At 41.6% G+C, this 25275-nt stretch overlaps 1 protein-coding gene across 1 annotated transcript in view; it reads left to right on the forward strand.

Moving 5' to 3' along the window:
* Positions 1 to 25275, forward strand: part of SH3BGRL2 (SH3 domain binding glutamate rich protein like 2) — a 47496-nt gene that overhangs the window by 16427 nt on the left and 5794 nt on the right. Inside the window, exons 2-3 of the mRNA XM_030447561.1 lie at positions 8650 to 8835; positions 24880 to 24960. Coding sequence (XP_030303421.1) covers positions 8650 to 8835; positions 24880 to 24960 — 267 coding nt within the window. The remainder of the gene's footprint in view (positions 1 to 8649; positions 8836 to 24879; positions 24961 to 25275) is intronic.

The raw sequence follows: 25275 nt of genomic DNA on the forward strand, positions 1-25275 counted from the left end.
ATAGTGTCTGGTTTCCTTCAGTCCAGCAGAGACTCACATGTAAGTCAATTTTCAACACTGTAAGAACACATAGTTTCTACTGCAATTCTGGTGAGATCAGGTACCTCATTTGTGTACACCATTGGCAAGTCTTGTTGCCTAAGTGCAGAAGGAATCAAAAGAAGTAGACTTGGGAGTGACTTTAGAGGCTTTCTCAGCTGCACACAGCTCAAAGGCATCCTGCATAGCACTGCCAGTAGCTGGGATTTCTGTAGAACCATCTCTTTTTCCTTGCCTGGTCTTCCTGTTTGTTTCATATCTTTGTCTCCTCTTCTCTTATATATTGCATCCAGCTCTGGAGCCCTCAGCACAGGAAAGACTTGGACCTGATGGGGTAGGTCCAGAGGGAAAATGATCAGGAGGCTGGAGCACCTCTCCTACAAAGACAGGCTGAGGGATCTCGGGGTGTTCAGCCTGGAGAAGAGAAGGCTCTGGAGAGACTTCGTAGTGACCTTCCAGTATCTGAAGGAGCTTACAAGAAGGCTGGAGAGGGACTATTTATGGAGGCCTCTAGTGGTAGTATGAGGGGCAATGGTTTTAACTTAGAGTAGATTTAGACTGGATGTTAGGAACAGATTCTTTCCCATGAGGGTAGTGGAAAAATGGAACAGGTTGCCTAAGGAAGAAGTTGAGGCCTCATCCCTGGAGATACTGAAGGTGAGGCTCAACAAGACTCTGAGCAACGTGATCTAGTTGAGGGCATCCATGCTTATTGCAGATGACCTTTCAAGGTCCCTTCCAACCCAAACCTTTCTTCGATTCTATGATTCTGTAGCTTTATAGGAAAATAAATGGTTTTCCTTTGCTGACCACTTGTGTTTAGGAGTCTTTTAAAAAACAAGGTGGCTCAATTTTTAATTGCATTTCTTAAATACTGGAATCTTTCAGAGATAACCATTCATATATTGTACAGGGTAAAAGGTGTGCAGATTGCCTGGCTAAGCAGTGTCTCAGCAGCTCCCCGGAACCTGCAAACTTATTTTGCATAAAGCTGAACAGATTGCCTTCCCTGTTCAATGGAGTATTTCATATGGCGTGTCCTTAATTATATCTCCGTATGCAAGCAGAAGGTTGCTGCTAGCAGGAGACCAGGGCAGTGCAAGCTGCATGTGGCCACTGCTCAGAGACTGATCTCTTTCTTTTCAGGTTGAAAAATTCTGTGGTCAATTGTTAGGATATTGAAACATTCTCTTGAGGATGGAGCATTGGAGGTGTTCTTTAGCTATTTCCAGGTCTGTTGTGAGAAGACTGTACTTCTGTCATTTGTAATGTCATTTTCTATGACAGCTAGCCACTTACTTTACTTTTGGGAATAGTTATGTAAGGCTGATTTTTTTTTCTTACTTAAAAAAATTCTTTATTACCCTTGCTTCACCTCACTACAGCTTCTCATCACTTTTTTCCCTGTGTACACGGCTGAGTTGTACTTTCCTGTGCCAAAAACAATTAATTAATCATACAAATCTTTGTAAAGGTCTGTCACAGCACTGCCACACTCTATAACAAAAATTGTCAGGGGTCAATTGAGCTCTCCTTTCCTAGGGCAGGTAAAAAAAAAAAAAGAAAACTGTCAGAAAAACTCTGTCCTTATGGATTCCAAATGTAGCAGGACCGTGAGGATTTGCCAGTCAGCCTTGTGAATGTGTGAGATTGTTTTTCAGTGCTTCTGTATGAAAGAATAAACTCAGTGGAAATAAGAATGAAGATATTGCTTAGTGTGTTTGTAAGAGGCATTGCCCCCTCCTTGCTTTTCTATGGAAAGTGTGAGTAGGTTTGCAGTTTACCCTGTTTAGCATTCTGTTCATTTGATGTGGTTAGGGTTTGCATCTCTTTGTTAGAGTGTGGAATCTCCTTATTACTTGGGAGTGTGTGTCAAGCCTCATCTGTACAAGAAGTGAAGATCATAATCCCTTGCAGTAACTTTATCACACTTGCGTTTTTACACAGCAACAGCCCCTTTGGTTAGGTTTGTATGACTTGTAAAGGCAGAGGCTCCTGTTTGGTATTCTCAGCTGTGGGAGTGAGCTGGAACTTGTGTTTAAGTAACACAAATGCTGTTTATGCAATTCATATCTCAAATACCTGTCATGCTTCGTATCTCTGTCATGCTTCAAATACCTCTGGTCATGCTTCAGCTTCTGCTGAGCCATTTTCTCAGGGTGCAGTTTTATTACTGATACAAACTGATGAGATTGTGGTGCCTGACAGTATTGATGCTCCTTCCTTGTTCCCCTGGTTCCTGCATTATGCTTGGGCAAAGGAAGTTCATGGTTTGGCAGAGGGGAGGAACATTGTGTCATCTTAGTGACAGCCAGCAGTGAGATCTGCTTAGCTGTATCATCGAACTGCACCCTAAATGTGCCTCTGCCAAATGCAATGCATTCAGTTTTCAGCTGACTCATTGGATGGATAATGTGACTGCTGCAGTTCTGGAGTTAAGGACAGGGATCAGAAAGAGTAACCAGACTGAAGGAGAAGGAAGGGAACTATTAGGACCATCTCCATCTTCTGAGGCACAGGTCTAGATAGACATAAGCTAGTCTGTGAAACAAGTCTCTGAGGTGGACTTAGACATACATTTTGATGGGGTTTTTTTTGTGGTTGGTTGGTTGTTTTTTTTTCTGTTTATTTGTTTTTTGTTTTCTAATGTCAGACTACTAAGGTGTATTTGTGGTCTGACAAGCCAGCTTAGAAGATACTCATCATAAGGTCTTGTTCTTAGCATGTGTGGTCTGAATGTTTTTAGAGGTGGGATTTTGTGCTAGAAGGCAGGGTCTTTGCTGAGGCAGTACAATCTCGAAATGTTGGTGCCGAGCAATTGTTGATAGAACGGTTCGACCATGGGCCCTGGGCTAAGCGCAAGGACAGCTCTGCGTAGAGCAACTTTTGTAACTGCAGGGACCAGTACGTTAGAACACTCGAAGGTTAAGGAGTAAGCAAGACGATTAGATTAAGGGACTCGGCACGATTGTTATGTCTACAAAGAAGCTCAAATGTGTGAAAGATAAGCTTTGTTAGTTAATTGTTGCTAAATGCTTTGTAGCCAATCAAGTTAAAACGTGTGTAACGAGATGTAGAAATCACCAATCAGCAATATGTATACGTGGCATTAGCTCTTAGATTAGTGTATAAATATTGCCTTCTGATTCAATAAAGTTGGACATTTGTTTGCATCAAACTGGGTCCCTGTTTTGGACTGCAACACTTTGCTCTTGGGATCTGTCTGGGGACTGGACAGTTCAGGTTGGGCTTTCAGAGCCTTCAGTTCCAGGATGAAGAGGCTGTAAGACAATGAGTGCTACACATCGCACTTACCATCCAATGCACTTAATGGCACCTTCTGCCATTCCCTTCACTTGCACATGGAAGGGCTGATGTCCAGGGAATGCCTTATCTCCAGAAGGTGGGAGTTAAGAGTCCAGAGCAGAAGACCAACCTCCCATGTCCACTTTGTAGGGCACCAGACACTCAGCAATGCGCCTGCTGACACCATGAAGAGAGTTGAAACTGAGAATGTGTCTGCTTTGTCCCATTTGTATTAATTGGGATAATGAAATTAAATGGAGAAGCCATGATCTTTAATCATTACTATTTCACAGTTCCTATTAATACTGCTACTTGAGTCATCTTGCCTATAGTATGGTAGAAGTAACATTCCTTGGTCCTATCTGGGTTAGATAAATCCTGGACCACTGAGATTTTTGCAGGGTATTGAATAGCTTGGTTAAAATAGTATAGATTAATGAAATGCTGCTGCCCTTTAGTAATGGAGAGGCCACAAGATATGTGCCTCTGGTTCAGCAGCCATCAGTAGGCAAACCTTTCTAGTAAAAAAGAGCTTCTGAAAACTAGTTCAGGGAGCATAGAAAGGGGAAAAAAGAAGATAATTGTGACCTATTGGAAGTGATGAGAAGCTTCCAGGGGATTTTAGATAGAGGATGTGATCTGCTTTTGCCAAACTTCTGCTCTAGTCTGGACATGCTTTATGATGGCAACATCTGCAGTTTTTCTGTTAATGTCTGCTGTTAAATGAGCAATAGGATTTCTCTTGTTACCTGCAGAGGCCACTGCTCAGGTTAGTTGGGAGATCTCTTTCTTGTCCATGTAAGTTGTGTGGGAAATCTTGTAACAGAAGAGTTTTCAGCCAAAGATTTAGTAAGTAACGTGGCTGAAAGGTGGAAATGAGGTGAATTCTGAACAGAGGCAAGCAAATATTTTGCGTGTAGGCAGGTAATTAACTATGGGAACAATTTACAAAGGTTACCAGATACTCTCTTATTATCAGTTCAGGAATGAGACTAAGAGGGAAAGAAAATAATCAAAGGAAACTCTTTACTCCTAAGAGGAATTAATTCAGGGATGCTGAAGGTCTAAGCAGATAATCCCTGTGGTCCCAACTGGATAGGCCTGAGTATGTCTTTGAAGTATTTCTCCAAAGCAGTCTGAAAGTGAATCCTCCTGTAACCTGTTGCAAACCAGTACAAAGAAATTAAGACAAGGGGAGAAATCTGGGACACTTTAGTTAAGACAGATTTTCTTTATAAATTTGACTACTGAATAAGTGACTCACTTATTTTAGCAGCTTTGTATGTCAAAATGGACATCCTATTTTTGCCACTTTAGATCAGCTCTAAATACCTGGATAAAGTGGAGAAGTATCTGGGTTTTTTTTCCTAATCTTACTTCCGTGAATAGAAATATAGATTAACAACAAAACCAAACCCAGAGAAATGATGTTCAGAAAACAATCATCCTGCTAAAATTATGGGAGATACGCATCAACTGATAGTAGTAGACTATTAGCTTTTTCAGTGTTTTCTTCACTGCATTAGAGATAGATGAGAAACATATTATCTAAAGATTTTCCTCTGAAACTTCACCATGGATATATATGTATATATATGTGGATGGTGTATCTTGCAGTGCCTTCTGGTGTGCTGAAGGGTACTAAAACCAAAATATTTTGATGCTGAAGCAGTCTATTTGGTAAGAATAAAGATGCTTTCCCAGAGTGGTGCATGAATAGCCATAAACTAATTACTTCTGAACATGGTCCCTGTGATTTTACTGGAGAATATTCTTTTCAGAGTGTGTTGCATCACACTCTGGAAACCTTGGAAGCAGCAAGGTACCAGTCTAAGTTTCACAAAGAGGGCTGAAGTATCCACCTCCACAATTTTTCAAGTGAGGGTGAATTTTTCTCCACGGGGCTCTTGACAGGAGCTCAGATCCTCTATGTGGGGTAGTGAGGAAGGAAGAACTGACACTGCCCTGTTGTCTTTTCTCTGTGTTTCATGTGGTGTCTGGGAGTTATTAGAGCTCAGAGGAACCAGAGATGAGAGCTGCGGGCAGGGTTGTGAGGCTGACGCACTCCTGCGGCACTGATCCAGTTGTAGGGGAAGACAAAGGTCCTGTGGTTTTCTTGGAGAATAATCAGCTGGCTTCAGTTGTGGCAGATGCTCTGAGCATCCATCTTAAACAACAAGGCATAATTTAATAGGATTTTAAATGTAACTAATGCTCTTGTTTCAGTTCACAGGCTTGAGTCGCACCACTTGAGGGAGAAGATGTGATTTTTTTTTGGCTAAAGATTTTTAGGGCATTTTCTTTAATTTATGCAGCTGGCACATCCACAGCTGATAACTCATGCAGATGTCGTGTGGAGAACTGCAAAGCTTCTGGCTAAAAAAAAACCCAACACCCTACAATTTATTTCACTTCAACATCTTAATTAATTAGTTTTATAAAAATAAAAATGGGAGATTAGGAAATGTGAGTTTGCAAGAGAATTCTCATGGTGTGAAGTGTAAAATATTAAGGGTCTGATGAAATCTAGATTGCAGTGAAGCTTTTGCCCAGTGTACAGGCTACTGGAAGGCAGCAGATGGAGCCAGGTTCGTGTAGACACAGGTGTTCTGTTACGTGGGCTGGGTCTGAGCAGTGGAGGTCTCTGGTACTGTGATACTGAAGAATGTTTGCTGGCACAGACAGCTTTGGCCAAGGCAAACTTAGAATCATAGAATCATAGAACTGGCTGGGTTGGAAATGACCTCTGAGATCATCAAGTCCAACCCTTGAACCACCGTTACGGTTGCTAGACCATGGCACTGAGTGCCACATCCAGTCTCTTTTTAAATATCTCCAGGGACGGAGAATCCACTACTTCCCTGGGCAGCCCATTCCAATGCCTGATCACCCTCTCTGTAAAGAAATTCTTTCTAATATCTAACCTGAACTTCCCCTGGCACAACTTAAGACCATGCCCTCTTGTCTTGCTGAGAGTTGCCTGGGAAAAGAGCCCAACCCCCCCCTGGCTACACCCTCCTTTCAGGGAGTTGTAGAGTGATGAGATCTCCCCTGAGCCTCCTCTTCTTCAGGCTGAACAGCCCCAGCTCCCTCAGCCTCTCCTCATAGGATCTGTGCTCGAGTCCCTTCACCAGCCTGGTTGCCCTCCTTTGGACTTGCTCCAGGACCTCGATATCCTTCCTGAACTGAGGGGCCCAGAACTGGACACAGAACTCGAGGTGTGGCCTCACCAATGCTGAGTACAGGGGCAGAATCACTTCCTTGGACCTGCTGGCCACACTGTTCCTGATAAAGAGTCTCATACACAGTGTGTGACCAAGATTTGGATGTTGCAGCATGGCAGGGATCATTCCCAAGGTACAGTTTGCAGGCAGCCACTCTGAGAGGCTGCAGGTTTAATAGACTTGGCCAAGTGATGCTATTTGGCCTCAGGGCCAGGGGGCAGGCCCTGGCACTGTGCAGTTTTGCTAGAGGCTCTGAGCACTGCAGAAGGGAATTCATATTGGTTTTAGCACTACTCCACTGTAAGGAAATTAACTCTCCCACACAGCATTATTTTAGACACCTCATTTATCTTTGTACAAATACTTAATATTTGTTTTGTGAAAATTTCAAGTCTGTCTCTTTTGGGCCTTTCTCCTGGCTTTTTTGGTTAAAGACAGGAGCAAATACTTCTACATTGTCTTTCACTTCTACACTGACAACATATTTTGTCTTTGCAGTTTTTAGGGAGATGGTAAAAAGCATGTTGTCTTCAGTACCAGCAGTGGTGATGATATGCTAATGTTACAGTTGTTGATAATGCATTATTTGCACAGTTTTAAGGCTGCCTTCTATATGAAAAAATGATCTTTTCATATATGCCTAACAAATCCCCCAAGTGTATGTAAGACAAGGAAAAAAATAAGACACTGAGACATAAATTTACTTTGCAGCATACTTAAGAAAGACAGTAATCAGTTCAGAGCTTTGTCTTTGCAGTTTGTTGGGATGGCTACCCTCTTATTTCAAGGAAACTATGACTGCATCAACATTACCTCCAAAAGTTATGGATTTCCGTGATGCATTTAAGAAGACAGAATGGGTTGTGTGACAAGAATAACTGGCACATACACTTTAAAAATCTTCTGATTTCCAAATAGTATCTAGGTCGTATGATACCCACAGGCATGATTCATCCACCTGGGATTTATGCCAGTCAGCAACCCTGAGGATCTGACATCCCAGGAATGCTGTTAAATTATTAAAGCTGTGTTTTTTTAGTTCAAATAATGCTGTTGATTAATCCTGTAAAAAAACCAAACCAAAACACAACATATTGTTTATAGTTCCTTTCAGAAAGAATTGATTTCCTTAAGTAGATGCTAAGTAGATGCAAAGAGTACAGTACGGACTTAAGAGCAGACCTAACTGAATGTGCCTAGGTAGCTTTCCTCAGCCTACCTTGATATAAAGTCCTGTTTGAGGCAGAAATGGTTTTCACCTGAGTGTTTTACCTGAGCTTCTTGAAGCCCAGCTGGCTGTTAGCTGTCTGTTTGTCTTAGCTACAATGAGCTAAAAACTGCCAGGGACAGGACTGCCTCTGCTAGGCTTTTGCATAAAGATTATATTCTCCTTGAGGGGCAGAAACCCTGTACATTTAGTACAAACCTCATGCATTTTAGAAGCTAATTTTCAAGGGATGCGTTCATACTTATTTTTAGGCATGTGTATTATGCAGACAGACAGTCTTAATTAAAGATTCAACAAGCTCAGGGAACATCAAGCTGCATTTTTAAAAGACATGTAGGTGTCTAGGAAAACCAAGATGTGTGCAGTTGGGGTGTGGGTTTTTTTTTTTCAGATGTACCAACACTTAGAGAAACAGATTCTTCTGGGCCTTGCCAAGCTGCTCACCTTGCTTTTCTAGGTGTTTCTATACTTAAAAATCGTAACCTCTAATGACTCTGAAAAGCAGCTGCCTCTTTAACTCCTATTTATGAAGACTGCCATAGAGATTATGTTTTTTTTAAAGTATTTGTAGAGAATAGAGGCTGAAATGCCCCCAGTTGAACTGGAGAGACAGCCTTTTAGAAATGAGATGAAGTATAACCTTAGTCAACTTGTAAAAAAAGCAGTAGTGATAAACTTTTATGAACTTAAAACTGGAAAAAAAGAAAGAAGTGTTTTATCCTTTGTCTTCCTGGGCCTGTGACTTCCCATCCTGGGATGGGAGGAGAGGAATGATCTGAGGTCTGTAAGCATGTCTGGGTTATGGGGCGACTTGCACTGAGTATTGTTTTTGGCTTTTTTTCTTTCATCTAGATAAAGAAGAGGCAACAAGATGTGGTGAGGTTCCTGGAAGCCAATCGCATAGAGTTTGAAGAAGTGGATATCACAATGTCAGAGGAAAAAAGACAATGGATGTATAAAAATATTCCTGAGGACAGGCAGCCTGCACAAGGCAATCCACTGCCACCACAGATATTCAGTGACGATCGGTACTGCGGAGTAAGTAGCTGCCATGATTGTCAGTGGACAATATCCTATGCCATACCATACTCATGTTGGACATTTTAAAAGCTGGGAATGGTCACTGAACTTTCTCTAGTAGTATTTGAATTAATGGTGACAGTGTGAGGTGATCAGAGCAGGTAACGATCATACAGTCAAAACTCAGACCTTTCGTCTGTAAGCTGTAATGTTGTCTCCAGTTAGTGGATTCCCTCCACAAATTTAAGAATTTGTAATGTCACAGACTTCATGTACAATCTGGTGATGGCAAAGTCCCTTGTGAGACCGCTACATGCCCGGTTTAGTCCAAGCATAAATGTTCAGAACAAAATCTTTGGCTCAGTAAATGAGAACAATGGCTAGATTGAGTTGTACTGTCATTGTAATTAAGCTCCTTCTCTGCTGCTTAGTGTAAATTTCATTTATGCTCGATAAATGAAAACTATCTGCTGTTTGAACTGTGGAATTGTTTTATTTTTTCCCCTAAATCAAATCAGCTTGAGACTTGTCTTTCTCCGCTGAAAGACTGCTAAGCAGGAGAGCCTATGAGTCTGACAGCAGATTGGTGGGTGGGCTATTTTGTCTGATGGTGTAAGCTGCAGTAACTTCTCCATCCACTAATGCAAGCTGAAGTGGATGGCAGGTATGTTGAGAATGGCACCATATGGATATTTTACTCTCCTACTTAGTCAGCGTGGTATGCTGCAGCTCTGAGTTATGGGCACTGTTGTAGGCTGGGTGAATCTTCCCAGGACTTGAACTCACCTTTGGACACAAGACCACAGCTCTTATAAAGGGCACAGCTGGGCATTCTGTGCCTTTATGCCATCTTTTCATACTTACTTTTCATGCTTAAGCTGTGTGACTTCTGCATCCTTTAGGAGGTAGGCTTGTTAAGACTGGCTGGTGGGAGAAAAAAGGTTTGATGAGCCACCCCATCTACATCAGGATTGTATTGGGTAATGTTTGTCTGTGAATTCAGTAGAATGGATGTGGCTCTCACAGTTGGACCAGAGTAAATGTGGGCATTGTGTAGGTTTCTGACTATAAAGTGGTGAAGATAAATCCAAGCTGGTTCTAACTTCATCCCTGCAATAGTGCTGTCACAAAGCTGCTTCTCACTGATGGATTGTTTGGATCTGCTGAGAACCTGCAATGACAGTGCAATTGTTAGTTTAATATAGAAAGTGCATAAGAGATGCTTTAGGATCCTCAGCAGCAAAGAGGTTGGGTATGATGCAGCAGCTAACTGACTTCTTGAAGTAAGTTATTTAACATCCTTCCCATATGCTTTGCATTGGCCTTACTTGTTTACCTCAGCAGTTTCTTACCTCAGTTATCTTCCTACTTCCAAGTAAGAAATGTCAGTTAAAGAAATTTATCTGGGACATGGAAGGGATTTTGACCCCACGTATAGGGAAACCCCCTCGCTTACAAATAACAACATTTACATTTTAGTCAGCCTAAAAATTACATTTTAAGTTGTTGTTTCTTACCCTTTCAGCTTGTCTTTGTAGCATATTTTAATGTAACTTTACAAACTGCTGTTTGGAGTTAGCAAGGAAGATGTCATGTGAGATGATCTTGTTAATCTGACTGCTCAGCTGATAGCTGTTTTGGTTGAGCAGAGTTAATCCTATTACTTGACCTCACTGTCTGCATGAATATTTTTAAAGAGCAACCATGCTTTGAAAGAAACTTCTGTTTTCTAGGATGAAGGAAGCTGTATGTACAGGATCTCCAACATTCATCAGGCAGCCTGCTGCATTACTGAATTAAGTTCTTGGGTAATAGAGTGGAGGCAAAATGTTAGGCAGGAAGCAGAGGAGGTCAGTGCTGAAAAGAGGGTTAAAATATCACAATTAGATGAAGTCAGCAGACATTGCATGTCTTGTCTCTCTGTCATTTCCACAGTGAGTGTTGTCATATATTTATCCCTACATAAGTAACTAAAAAATCCTAAAATAAATCACTACTAAATAACTTAAAATGAAAAAATATCAACTGAGCTTTGCATTAATCGAGCTGGTGAGAATTGTAGCTCATCATTCCTGATTTGTGTCCAAGCAATTTCTAATCCAATTTGCCCTATTAACAGACATTGTCTCTTTTTCTGCCTGCCAGTTCTGCCATCTCACCAGGAACTGCCTAAGTACTTACTCTGTATATTGTTACTGACAGTACAGACACTACAAACTGCTCAGGTGCATTTATTTTGTTCATGTTACTTCACCAGAGGTTTGCAGGCATTATGTTCTACAAGTCATGACTCAATGTCATGTTCATAGCCATACACTGAGTTTCTGTGTTAGTAAAAACATTAATAGTTTGGGGTTTTTTCCCCCTCCCCATTTTCTCTTTCATAGAAAACTGCAGCAATGCACATAATGGTCTTATCTTAGAACACATTTTTCTGGCTAGGACATTACTGTTTGAAAAAAAAAAACAAACAACTCCTCAGAATGGAACTGCAGTACACAGGAAGTTTGTCTTTGGTATTTTCAGAAAGTACCCAAAATCAATTGGTGTCAGCCATCTGAACACCTGGTATCAGGGGAGAAAGGTACAGAAAGATGACCAATGCTTACTGTTCACAAACCATCTGGTACTACAGGGAGAGGGATCCTTCTGTTACCAACAGAGAAACTCCATGTTTTGCTGTGTAAGCAAGACCTTGAAATTTTTCTGAGTTGATGTAATCATTAACATATCTTGTCCTTTTCTCAGTCTTCTGCAATGCACTCCCCAATATTTTAGTAACAAGTTCTGCTAACAGATTTTGAAATAAAGTACTCAGCAAGTACTATTTTTATTTCCTGTGAACAAGAGCTGTGAGCACACAAGAGCCCAAATCATTTTACTGATAATCCAGTGATATGTAGTAACACAGACACTATGATAATTTACAAATATTTATGACTTTACAATCTGTTGTTTCATCTTAGTGACATTGCTATAACATTGTGAGGGAGAAAAGAGTCTGTATTTCAGACAAATCAGAGACATGAGCCTGCTTTTCTGGCTTATGGTAGTGTAAATCTGAAAATACTAGTTACCTTGCTTTAGTTAGTGTAATAAGTAAAGAAATGCTAGTGTCTACTGCATATGCTATAAGGGAAGTCGTGCACTTTGCATGAAGAAAACTGGAGATAATTTGGAAAAGCTAAAAAAAAAAAAAAAAGGACAAGTAGAGCCTTAATAGGAGCTGGTGTGTTTGGTTGGGTTGTTTGACATTGCAACCAGCTGTGACTTCCTTAGTTCCTTACATGGCTCATCCTCAAGTTTTAGTGGCTCCTGCTGTAGCACTTTTAACATCCAGCTATGACACACAACTCAAATCACGGATTATTTTCCTCCAAGCTTAAATCTTCTTCAGACACACCTCGGACTTCCCCATCCGTCAGCATAACCAGCCAATCACAATCTTCCCCCTGAGCAAAAGGAACCCCACGAACGGGTTTGCCTTTTCCTGAGGGAGGTGCAACCCACACGTCCTTTCCCAGCCACTTTTCTGCGGAGGGGCGAAGCTTCATCCCTTTCCTTGCAGCACAGATCTCACACTGGCGGATCACCTCTTCGATGACTTCACTGCTCAGGTCCACCCCATGAGCACGAGCCCATCTATACGTTGACTCTCTTCCCATGTGTCCACATGAGTTATGGGCCCACTGAGCTATGAGCATCTCACCCTTAAAGTCCCAGCCCAGGTCTATCTTAGACAAGTAATTTACTGCATCCTCATCCACCTGCTCCTCTTCCTTTTTTCCACATCCTTTGGTGTCATGGCTCTTGGGCATGGGAGTCTCTACATAACCTACTTTTACATTGAGGTTTTCCAGCTGGGCAGCAATGTCTTGCCACAGTGCAGCATCCCAGGTGGGCTTACTTCTCCCCTGCCAGTTAGTCAGCTTCTGTTGCTGCAGCCACCCCCACAGGCCATTTGCCACCCTCTCTGAGTCAGTGTAGAGATAGAGCACTGGCCACTTCTCTCTTTCAGCGATGTCTAGGGCCAGCTGGATGGCTTTCACTTCTGCAAACTGACTCGATTCACCTATACCTTCCATAGTTGTTGTAACTTTGCTTGTGGGACTCCACACGGCAGCTTTCCACTTCCAGTGTTCTCCCACAATACGACAGGTCCCATCAGTAAACAGAGCATATTGTTTTTCATTTTCCGGTAATTTATTATATGGTGGGGGTTCTCTGGCATGAGTATAGTGGGTGGTCTCCTTGGGCAGTGCTTTGAAATGCCTGCCTTCTGGCCAGTCCATGTCCTGTTCTTCCTGCTCTCCCTCAGGAGGAGCTTCTGTCTCCTTTACTGTTTTGGTCGACCGATGCTTTCGTTGTTTCTTCTTGACTGTATGAAGAACTATAGTATTTGAAGGCTGGGTTTCTGTTTTTTCCACAGTGTCTGTCTCTGTGTTGTCATACCCAATGACCTCCACAATATTCATTTTTATGTCCTCAGATCCAGAGGACCTCACAGTGTCTGTCTCTGTGTTGTCAGATCCAGAAACCCTCTTGTTTCTTTGAGCATAGGCCTACCCTAGGCCCCAACACAATGCTGGAAGTTCTGTCTTTATGCTAGATGTAAGGGAATCCTTCCTTCAAGTGGTCTGCCAGTTCAGTAGGATTCCCCATCTGTTCAGGAATGAAGACCCACACCATCAGAAGTGAAAACTCATCTAGGCACCAACCCAAATCCTCCCACACACATTGCCACCTGGAAATTGGTTGCCTCAAGGCAACCTGTCTGGCATTCCCCACTGTCTGGTTAACCTTATGAAATGCCAAAATCAGCTTCTCTGCACTCACCAATACACACTTCTGGTTACACTGGAGTCTTCAAGAAACTGAAGGGTCATCACAAAAAGGGCTGAAACATCTTTGGTGGAGAAAGGGAAGATGCTGTTCTTTATTTCCTTCACAAGTGGCTCCTGTAGGAGAAAAGGAGAAAGGTGTAATTTCTTATTGTGTCCATGAGATGGTTCCCAGAGCACTGGGTTGGCAGCAGTTCAGGCTCCAAATAACAGATAAGTCTCAAGGCCAATGCTTGTATCATGGCTCTCCCAGACAAAGCAAAGGAAAGTGAGAAATGACACAGAAACCAGAAAAAACCGAAAACAGCCAAGATGAGTTTGATGCACAGGAAGAAAGGGAGCAAGCAGCAGAGGAAAAAAAGCAAGCTTTGTGAACAAGCAAGTCTACATGGTAACCAGCAACAAGAAGTAACAGCATGCTACGTAACAGCTAAACAGGTGTTAACAGCTGTAAATTCAGTCCAACACACTGAGCAAATCTGTCATTATCTCAAACACTTTTAAATCCCTGTTCAGGAGCCAAAAAGGACTGCTGTAGGTTGACCCCAGTTGTAGTCACATATGACAAAACACAGCATCACAGGGGCTGCTGTGAAGAAAATTAACTCCATCCCAGCTGGACCCAGTAAAAAACATGAAGAGTGTAGTTTGTTTTCTAAGATTTCACTAACTAAATCCTTTGGTTTCAAGGTTATAGAAAAAATTCTGAATTCTCTACCTCCCATTGTGAATTTACTTTACACAGCCAGATGGGTGATTTTGCATGTGAGCTATTCAGATTTTTCTATGGTACTGCTGGTAGGATTTTTGCACAGACCATGGCAAGTCCAGACAGATAGAAAGATTACTGCAGATTAATGCATTATATTGAAGACCAGATTCACAAAAGGAATATAGCATGATGTCAAGCACTTAAAGGCTTATAATTTGGGCAGGTGGCTTCTGGAGTGTACTAGCCCTCAGCTAGGGCTCCAACTTTTTCACACATGGTAGGTAAGGAGACATAGGAACATGTATCCAAACAGGACCTGCATCAGCCAGAACACTGGGTATAGGGAGCTCTTAAAGCAGCAAGAGATGCTGGAGAAGTGATGTCTGAAACTAGGCCTGTGCCTCACACCTCCCTCTTCTGCTTTCTCTGAAATCTCCACAACTGAATACACAACCCTCCTTAGACTGGAAGTGCCTCCTGGATCTTTCAGAAGATTATAAATCTCCACTTCCCAGTGAAAATTTGCTCCAATTTTCAGCTCACGAAGCTCCAAGTTAGCACATTGAAACAGTGCCAGTCTGAGATGCAGAAATCTGCCACTGGTGTGCTAGTGCCTGAAATTTAGCCCAACCAAAATTTAAAGGAAATCTGTTTGCAGGTGGGAGTTTAAGCTGAAGGGAAAATATTTACATAGCAGGCTGTCTCTTTTTTCTTTTTTTAAAATCTTTCCCCAACCCTCTCCCTTGGAAGCTGCTCTGATGTTTTAGTGTTAAGGTAAGCCCTGACAGAGTGTCCAGTGGGCACAGCAGTAGAGACAGATACATGATATTTCCTGTCCTTCCTTGAAATCTAATATATGGGTATCAACTCCATCAAAACAGTGCAGGCCTACAGACAAGGAAGAAACAAACCAGGCTGCTGAAAGAGATGCAGTGTTCTCAAGAAACTATCCAGTATCCAGTGCACAGGCAATCGCTGTGGCACAGATGTCTTTATTTCTTTGCACTGTTAAGTATCGGTATTTTTTTTAAAGATCCTGGAAGGATTTACACGCACACGCACACATTTCTTTTTCTTCCTTTCTTCTTCTTTTTTTTTTTTTTATATGAGTCAAATGACAAATCAGTAACTACTCACTGCTAAGAGAAAGAAGAGAAAAGAGGGGACTTAAGGAAACCGTCCAGGGGCTGCCTTTCCACCCTGGTCTGTGGTTGGTGAGTTTGTCATTATTCTTGTGGCTTCAGCTACAGAGAACTTGAACTCTGTTTCTAGATCCTCAAGGAACATTGACAGAATCCCTGATGTTCCCTTCAGGAACTGGGCCAGCGCTGAGGCTGATGAGAGATTCAGCAAGTCCATCCTGGGTTCCCTGCACCCTGGGGGATGTCTCCTTGGGCACCTCATTTAGCATCGGGGTAGTAGGGGTCTAACTTTTGAAGAGGGCTCATCTCACTACATAAAAGTTAGTATAAATTGCTCAGAGATCACTGCTTTCACTTAGCCAGCTGTTCTCTCACCTGATGACCCCTCCCCACCCGGCACGTTGAAAGAGATTTTGTAAAATAATAATAATAATAATAATAATAATACCCCGTAATATGACGCAGTTGTACTCACCCCGTGTAGCACCGAGGAGGTGTGTGCGGTCCCAGCACGAAATGTTGGATCTCCACCACTGCCAGCACCAAAGCTGGACCCTCACACTAGAAGCACCCTGGGCCTCGGGGGCGAAGGGACGAGCCGAACCCTCCCGGGACGGCAGCCACTGAGGGAAGAGAGCCCAGAGCCCCAAACTTTCCGATTTATAGGGAGCGTGACGTTTAAGGTATGGAATACTTCTGTTGGACAGATTGGGTCAGGTGCCCTGCGCTTCGCTCCTCCTAGCTGTATAGCCGGGCTGATAGGGAACCACTGAGGGCCTTGATCGCCATGGAAACCCGCATTCCGGTGGGTGCCGGGGCTGCCTGGCGGCGGGGGAGGCGGCTGAGAAGCTGATGGAGGCTGCTCCGGTTCCGAAGCCGGACCCGCTTCTGTCCAAGGCCGAGCCCATCAGCGAGGGTGCCTGTGCGATTAGCGATAGCAGGGAAGGGGAAAAGGAAAGCGGTAAAAGGCCTGCAGGGGAGAGGAAAACCTGCGAGCAAAACCTGAGCAGAGACACCAAGTTCAGTGAGGAAGGGAATGGAGGAGATGTCAGGGCAGAGGTGTCCGTGGTGGGATGGCAGCTGTCCCCCTGCAGCCCATGGAGGAGCACAGAGAGGGGCAGATGTGGACCTGCAGCCCCCTTGCCAGAGGAGGTGACAGTTCCCGCAGCAGCTGTGACTCTGTGGGCAGCTCACGCTGGAGTAATAAAAATAATCCAAGAATTTTGTCTTCCCCAGAGCAGTTGGAACTGGTACCAGTATTGTCTTACTGCTGGTGCTTGCCCTGTAGTGCAGAGGGTACATTCCTGTTAGGCACCACAGTTTTTATTTGGACTCTTTTGTCTCTAAACTTCACAAATAGCTGTTTCAAGGTTCATTTGCAATTATTTTTCTTGTAAATTGCTCCACTACATACAGAATGCATTTGTCAAGATTTGGTACCTCTCTGGAGGTAACTTACTCTTTTCAGACACTGTTTACTAAATATAATGATACTGGGTGTTTATGTATTTTAAAACATTTAAAGGTGACCAGTATAAAATTAGAATTTTCACTTATACAGGAGCTAGTAGAAAATAACACTTCTTTTTTCTTTTAGAGTTTTTTATTTATTAGATGGATGTTCTGCAGAACTTGGGGTAATGAGTAAGTGTGACAGAAGTTACTAATAGGTTTTTTTGGGTTCCTAATTTTCCTTTGCAAGGAAACTTCCTATTGTGCCATACTTTCTTGGGGAGAAGGTCTTTATTATTGAACGTATCATGACTACTTTTGTTAAAGTCTTTCATGAAGAGTCTAGTCTATTAAAATATACTGAAGAAAGGGTAAGAAAGATTACTAAGTGACAGTAGTACTCTGGGCATGTAGTGTTGGACAAGGTAAGGATCAGGATGAAATAAGAAATTTAGTGCACCACTGTTACACTTGCAACTGTGCTAATATGATTATGTTCTGAGACATGCTTTGAAGATATATCAAGGTTACAATCCATTTATAAGTAAAAATGCTGCTAATAAATTACATTTAGTGTGGCTTCCTTCTTTCTTCAGTAGATTAGCATTTCTTTTATTCTCTGAATCAACCACTAAAACCAAAGAAAGGATTGAAGGATAATTCTGCCAGTGTCCAATTCCTAAAATAAGTATGTGGGAGGGGGAAATCCGTACATTTAGTGGTCTGAGATTTCACCTCTGAAAAGAAAAAAGCCAAACATGTAGTTGTCATTTCCCTTGTAAAGTTACAGCTACCTTAAACCATGTCCAAATTAGAACAAGTTCATGCAGAGTTTCTGTGCAGCATGGTCAACTTATGTCTTTTAGCCATGATTTCATGTCAAAAGATGACTGCCCCAATTAACTCCCTGAAGCTTCAGTCTCTCCCTCTCTCAGACTCCCGTAATGGTCTGATTTGATAAAATTCTGATCCCCACAACCTGTAAAATAACATGATGAGCTGGAAGGTGCACAAAAGGGGTAGGTGGCACCTGTTGTCATCTGTAGTACTTACTGATTCTGATTACCCCAGCAAAGTGCCCTGCCCCAGGTGGGCACTATGCCAGTTTGAGGTCTTCAGTACTTCCAGGGAGGAAGGCTTGGACTCACTTGGACTCCCTGTCTTAGAGGTAAGGGGATATTTGTTCTTAGACAGCTGATGGCTGTGTACCCTGTCACAGCTGCTGACTGAATGGCAAACATCACATCAGCCCTGAGTTCGTCATGTACTGACCAAACAACAGAGCTGCAGCAGACATCTGCTGCCTTCTATTGGAGCCTTTGTTTTTGGAAGCCTACAACAAGAGATGACTGAAATAAACATCTGGCCCTTAGGAGAGGAGTAACAGGTTGCTTTGTAGAGTCAATTGTATAAGCTCTTTAAAAATCCTGTTCAGAAATCTTATCAGAAGGTTAGCTAATTGAAAACTGCCATGTTTAGACTGTCCTGGGTTGTGCAGGCAAGATCTTATTTTTGTGTTTATATAGTACTAAAAAACACTCACCCTGCAAACACACATTCTCCAAGGAGAGATGAGTAAGAGCTTTCCATTGTAATCCTAATCAGATCAGTAATGAATGTCATCTGTCCTAGAGAACTGGATTGCCCTTTTCAGGAAGGATGCTAACACCTCATTCTCTATGGCACACAGTATCAGCCCAGTCAGTAGCAGAGTGTGGGTTTTATATATTAAGCTATAAGTTCCCCACTCTAATAGCAATTACCTGTAAGCAATTATAAGAACAGACAGATCATATATTAAAAAATTGTTGCCAAAGGGAAACAAATTCAAACAACGTGCTAGTAGACTTATCTTTAAGTGCTCTCCAATAATTAGTGCATTTTAAAAAATATGTATAAAAAGCACTACATTTGAGCAGTTTCCTTGTTTTTGTGTTTCATAGTGTAGTAAGAAATAAGAATTTGCCTGAAGTGTTTAATAAGCTTGATCTTGTTGCAAACTCAAAGCAAACAGCAGCAAAGCCAACTTCCTCTTTTAAAGAAACTTACTGGGAGGAATTTTATTCGCAGCTACTGCCTTTGAAACTTCATTAGATAAAAAGTTCTCCCAATTTCAGTGTCAGTAATGGATAGACTGTGTCTGTATGATTGCTAATTGTAAATGAAATCTACTTTGTGTCAATGTTTTACTTTGACCAGTGCCATCACACTGATGTTCTTTGAGGCACAAAAAGTTACTTATGCTGATCTGCAGTACTGCCAATTTTAACCTTGGTGTGCAGTAAATAATTTGTCCCAGCAGTGACAGTGTTCATTTAAACAAGCCTCAGTGTACCTGCTTAACAAAATGCTGAGCCAAATTAATTATGGCAGTGTCTGTAATCACATCACTACGGTGATCTTAGTTTCCCATCACCAGGAACAGAGCACACTGAGCACACTACTGTTGAGATACAGCGAGTGCTGTAGCCAAGTTGAGCTTTTTGAACTTGGCAGTTGCTTATCTCAGATAAGGAGCAGCTACCCTGGAATGGGTTTTCTAAGGAGGAGAAAACTCCCAAGGAACAACTCCTTTCCTACAGGAGTAAATTGGCATAAATCCCACATGAATAGGGAAGGACATAAGGCCTTTGTGTCATATTGAAGAGTTAAATTCAGATTTTCTCAGTGCTTATCCACTACCTCAAAAACTCAATTGCTCTTACTTCACTGTAGTTTGTGCAGTTGGAGGCTGTTGGGATTTCTGCATAATCTAGACACTGAGAAACTTCTCCTACCTTTGATTAATCTAGTGCTAAAGAGGTATAGAGCAACCACAGCACCTTTTTTGTTAAACAGCAAAGACTCACATTTTTAAAACAAAGCTATCTAAATGTGGGGCTTGGCTTGGATTATTGGTTGGTTTGGGTTTTTTTTTTTGCCTTTTACTAGCATACTAAGTGTACAATATGACTTGACTGCTGAATAATTTAAAACTTTGTGTAAAATACAATTTAAGATTACACAAGTCATAATTGTGTGAGACTAAAGGCCCATCTACCCCAGTGTTGCTCCAGCAGTGGCCATGAACATGTGCCTAGGGAAGATGACAAGTGAGCCAGGAGATATATTTCTGTTGAGTACTCTCCCTGTCTCTAGCTATTTTTCTGAGATAAGTATCACTTTAGTGTATTTAGTAATTTGTATTACGTTTCTTTTTCATGACCTTCAGCCTTCTAGTGCAGCCACGTGGCCATTCAGCATCCTCAGTGTGCTTTGGCAATGTGCACCACGGGTCTGCTGAGCTCTGCCTCTAGTACTCATCATCCTGCCAAAACAGGGAGCTGAACAGCCTTTGTCCCATTACCACCTGGAGTAACTTTCCTCCTGAAGACCTTTAGAGCCACAGCCTGCCTCTCTGTCCTGGTTTAGTCACTCAGCAGGAGCAGGGAAAGCAAGGGAGGGCTTTCTGCCATGCAATGCCAGTAAGATTTTGCTTGTGTCTGCAGGTGAGCTGTTCAAATTTCAGTAGAGTTGGCTTTCCTTATTTTCAAAAAAGCATCCTGGTGGTAAAGCAGAGGAGCTGTATCTTGCTCAGACTACTTGGTGATCAAGCAGCCATTGATCTTAAGGGTGAGGAGCCAGGACTAAAACAGTCAGATTACTTTTACTCTGTTAAAATGTTTCTGACTTCAAATAGCTTTTCATTTGCCATATTATGCTCCTGTCACTTCTCTATCCCCTCAAACCATCCCGAGATTATTTTTTCTCTGAACTGAAATCTGTAATTCTCTGTAATGTTTCACACTGTCGTCTTAGTGATTTGTCACCTGTATTTTTGTGGCTTTTCAACTTTTCCAGAGGGACTGAGCATCTGTGCATCACTGATGATTCACATCCAACTGCCTCTAGGTCCCCTTACTTTTAGTATCCTTAATCATCTACTTACGCTGCCAGAATTTTAAACATTAATTATGTGTAATTAGCAGCTCTGGAAAGCACCAAGGATCATCATTTAAAGCAATATAGTCAAAATTATGTTTGTGCACATAGTTGATTTATGAAGTGGGGCAGTGGGTGGCAGTTTGCTGTGCTCATATATTTTTAGGTTAACAGCTGCTTTCTGAATGACTCCAGAGCATCAGTGGGAGCCACTTCCTTGTGCAGGGGCCAGACAGCACTGCTCAGCTGATCCCAGCAATGCACAGTGTCCACTGGCTTGGGAGACTTCTTTGGCACAGTGGCAAGGGGATTGTAGTAACTTGCTGCTGGCAGGGAAGCTTGGTGCAGAAACAAGAAATCAACTGCCTTGCCAGAATTAGCAGGTGGTAGTGTCCTCCCCCTGGGGCAGGCAGTGTTCCACAGAGTTTTTCCAATTGGAACCCACTGGCTTGGAAGTGAGTTTGGCTCTTGCTTGTGTATGAAGCTCTCAGCTCCCACTGAGCCTGGCACCATTTTCCTCCTTCAGCCTCTGCTTTCACTGCGGGTGGCAAGGGGGTGTTCTTCATGTGTGACAAGAATTTTCATGTCCTCACCCATGGATTAAGTGTCTTTTACACGTGGCCCAGATCTGTACAGACTTCCCTTGCTTGAAAAGGTTAGGTGGAAGGCAGGGTGGTTTTGAAGCATCTGTTATCTTATCTGTATTAGACAGAAAGCCAGGAATGCATACTTTGAACTCCTTCCACAAGCCAAAACAGAGCAGATGAGTCCTTGACGTAGTGTTCCTTGAGATCATGCTTCTCAAAAATATCTTCAGAAACTACCATACTAAAGCGATTGCTTTGAACTTTTATAGGACTATTATGCATTTTTTAGAACATAACTTTATAACATTTTTTTTTCACATTTGAATATTTAGGATCGTATGGTTTCATTGCAGACATTAGTAGGAAAATTCTACTAAAATTTTTACTGCTACTTTAAGTAAAAGCATGATGCTTCCTTCCCCTGTCCCCCATGAAAGTAAGAAAGTGTCAATAGCATTTTAATATGTTTTGCAATGCGGATATTTCAAAGCACTGGGGAGATTGCTTCTGGTGGATAATTTCTTTCAGTTATTAAATATTCTGCTCCTTTTAAAATTAACCAATCCACCGGGTTTTGTGCTCTTTCAAACTTCCACTTATTCAAGCTTAGCTCATTCTTTAGACTTCACGATTTTTTCAGTAAGTGAATACAGGTTTGATAATCTGTGAAAATGAAGAAAAAAACATGCTAAATCAGGCCTGGGTACTTCTGTAAGTAAAAATGAATAAGTAGCACTAGCAGTGAGCTTTTTATGATTAAGTCTTTAATTGCTTTACAATACTGGAGAAAAGGGGGCTCAGGGGAGACCTTATAGTTCTCTACAACTACCTTAAAAGAGGTTATACTGAGATAGTTGTGGTCAGTCTCTTCTTCCATGTCACAGGGGATAAGACAAGAAGAAACAGCCTCAAATTTTGCCAGGGGAGGTTTAGGTTGGATACTGAGAAAAACTTCTTTACTGAAAGAATTGTCAGGCACTGGAAGAGGCTGCCCAGGGGAGTGGCTGAGTCACTGTCCCTTGGAGGTATTCAAAAGACATGTAGATGTGGTGCTTAGGGACATGGTTTAGAGTGGGATTTGGCAGTGCTACGTTAATGGTTGGACCTGGTGATCTTAAGGGTTTACTCCAACCTAAACTATTCTTCCATGATTCTGTATATATGTGCATAGAAAGCTGAAAGGATCAGCAGACAGAAACCTCAGTCTTGGAATACTGATTTATTGTCCAAGTCTGTAGCACAGCAATATGGTCTGTAGCACAGCCCTCTTTTAAGATGACTATGACAAAAAGCAATCTTAAGAAGAAGGTTTACTCCTTCTACTTATGTCAGCCAATATGTCTGAGGCCTGATGACCATCAATACTCTCCTGCTGGCCTCTCTGCTTCTTTTAGGGAAGATGCTTTTAGCATAGAGGGTTAGAGTGGGAAATTGCTTCCATGAAGCTCTTTTTTTTTCTGGGCTAAGGGTATTTACATGATTATGCAACTGCAAAGTATAATTTTGCTAGGACAGTTGTATTCACAGATGTATATCAATACATCATCATGGAGATGCTAGTAAAGCATTTTTGTCTAGTGCATGTTAAAGAATTTAAGAGAAATTCTGCACACTGGCAGGATGCTTATGGATCTCATGGGAAGTATATTATCCCTGCAATGGTGATTGTGTGTTTTCTGTCTGAACAATCTTTTATTTTAGGTTAGCAGAGAGAAAAAAAGAGAAGTAATGTCTTCTACAAGCACACACTTTCCATACAAAGTGATTTCACAAAATACCAACTATCCTTCTGGAAGAATATAATTTGATATATCTTATAATTGGGTCTGGCAGGTGGGATGAAGGGCTGTTCAGGGATTCACACTGCATTGTGAAGAACCAGAGAATTAGTGGGAAGCAGAATGCTTGCCCAGACCATTCTTTCTTTCTGCTTAGGACCTGGGAATCCAATCAAATCTAGATATTTGCTAGACTCAAGTAAACTCCGGTTGGAAAATTAAATAAGGTTCCTAATCTTTGCATATCCTATGATGGCCTTTCAAGAATAGCAAGGTGAGAGAAAGATTTCTGCTCTTCAATTGAAGCTTCTTCTACTTACCCTGTGATTATGAGGTAGTTTGTTAGGCTCAAAAGATGGCAGGAGTGGAAGGAGACAGGTGGGTAAAGCAGCTGCTGTTGGGGAAAACTGAGGTTCAGTTTCAGGGAAAGCACCTTAGACTTCAACAGTGAGAGGTGAGCTCTCAAAAAGTAATGAGCTTAGAGGCTAGGAGTTCAAGAAGTGCTAATTCAGGGTGTGCTAACTTTGAGAATATGTGTTACACAGATGAGAAGCATGTGGAGGCAGGGAGACTGCCTGTCACTATTCTGTGCTGAAAGCATGGGTGTGCACAGCCAATATTTAAAGGGATTTCTCTTGCTGAATGCTTTCAAGTTAAGCATAACTGCTAATCTTAGATGTTTAGAAAGGATTGCTATGGAGTGGTGAGCACGTAGCTGAAATTTCGTGGCATTTACAGAATGTATCAGAAATAGTTCAGTAATTATTAATACTTCCATTTTGCAGTTACATGGAGGAGGAAAAGAGTCTAACCTGGGTGCTTTATTGTTTGCTAGTGGTCATGGAGGAAATTTTTGTCTAAGAGAACCTGAAACTCCCCGACTTCTTGCCATGTGCCAAATCCGTTCACTGTACTCTGCTCTATTTTTCTCCTTTTCCAGTGAAAACTGAGTATTGTCAGCTCCTCAGATGACAGAAGTGTGTCCAATGCAATAAATCTGTAACAGCAGTAGTAAAACTTTGAGATCAGATCCTGATCTTAAGCAGATGGAACTGAAAAGGAACTTAGGGATGATAGTGGAACTTGTTCCTATCTTTCTATACTACAGATTTCTTTGTAGTAACATATTTAGCTATGTGGTTGTTTAAATTTGAGGTGTGATTGCTGATTTCAAAAAATGAAATCTGTGTTCTACCACAGAAGAAATCAGGAGTTCAGCTTCCTTAGGACCTTCTTGGAGGTTTACGTGTTAGAAAGTATTTTGTTTGCTAAAATGCAATCTGGAGAACCATTCAGAACCAACTATTTGCATTGCTAGGCACTTAAATACCTTTAAAATATGCACACAATTGATGTCCTATTAATGGAAGCCCATGTTTATATTTTCTTGTCAAATAAGGTGGTGAAAGTTGTTGTAGTTAGAGAATTTATGAGGTTTTCTTTGCCATTATAGTTGGTATTATTGCAGTTTAGAAGAGCTATTAGGTTTGCAAAGGAGAATTTTCCTGAGCATCATTACATATCACCCTTGAGGCTAATACATGGTGTGGTAAGATCATCAGGAAAACACAAATACATATATTATCTCCTTTTTTTTTTTTTCCTTTTTTTTTCTTTTTTTCTTTCTAGGATTACGATGGCTTCTTTGAATCAAAGGAGAGCAACACTGTCTTCTCCTTTCTTGGACTGAAACCTACTTTGGCATCAAAGGTCAGTGTAGAATCACAGACTTTTCATGGAATTCTTGAAATAGTGAGACTGAATTTTCTGTGGACCAAAAGAACTCCATGTTTTCAGATGCACCACTGCCTTGACCCATACCTTATCAATATCAGCTTCATGCTAATGAAGTAATTGAAACTGTTGCCATGAGAAGCAAAGCATTTTAAATGAAACCAAGCATATACATGGGAGTTAATTTGAGACAGCAAAGACAGCAGATAAATGAAGTTTAAAGGCTATATTCTCCTTCACATTATCAATGTAAATTGAAAGCAGCTGACTTTCTTGTAACAGGAGACAGAA

This window comes from Calypte anna, chromosome 3 (genome assembly GCF_003957555.1).
Source record: "Calypte anna isolate BGI_N300 chromosome 3, bCalAnn1_v1.p, whole genome shotgun sequence".
Taxonomy (NCBI): Eukaryota; Metazoa; Chordata; class Aves; order Apodiformes; family Trochilidae; genus Calypte; species Calypte anna.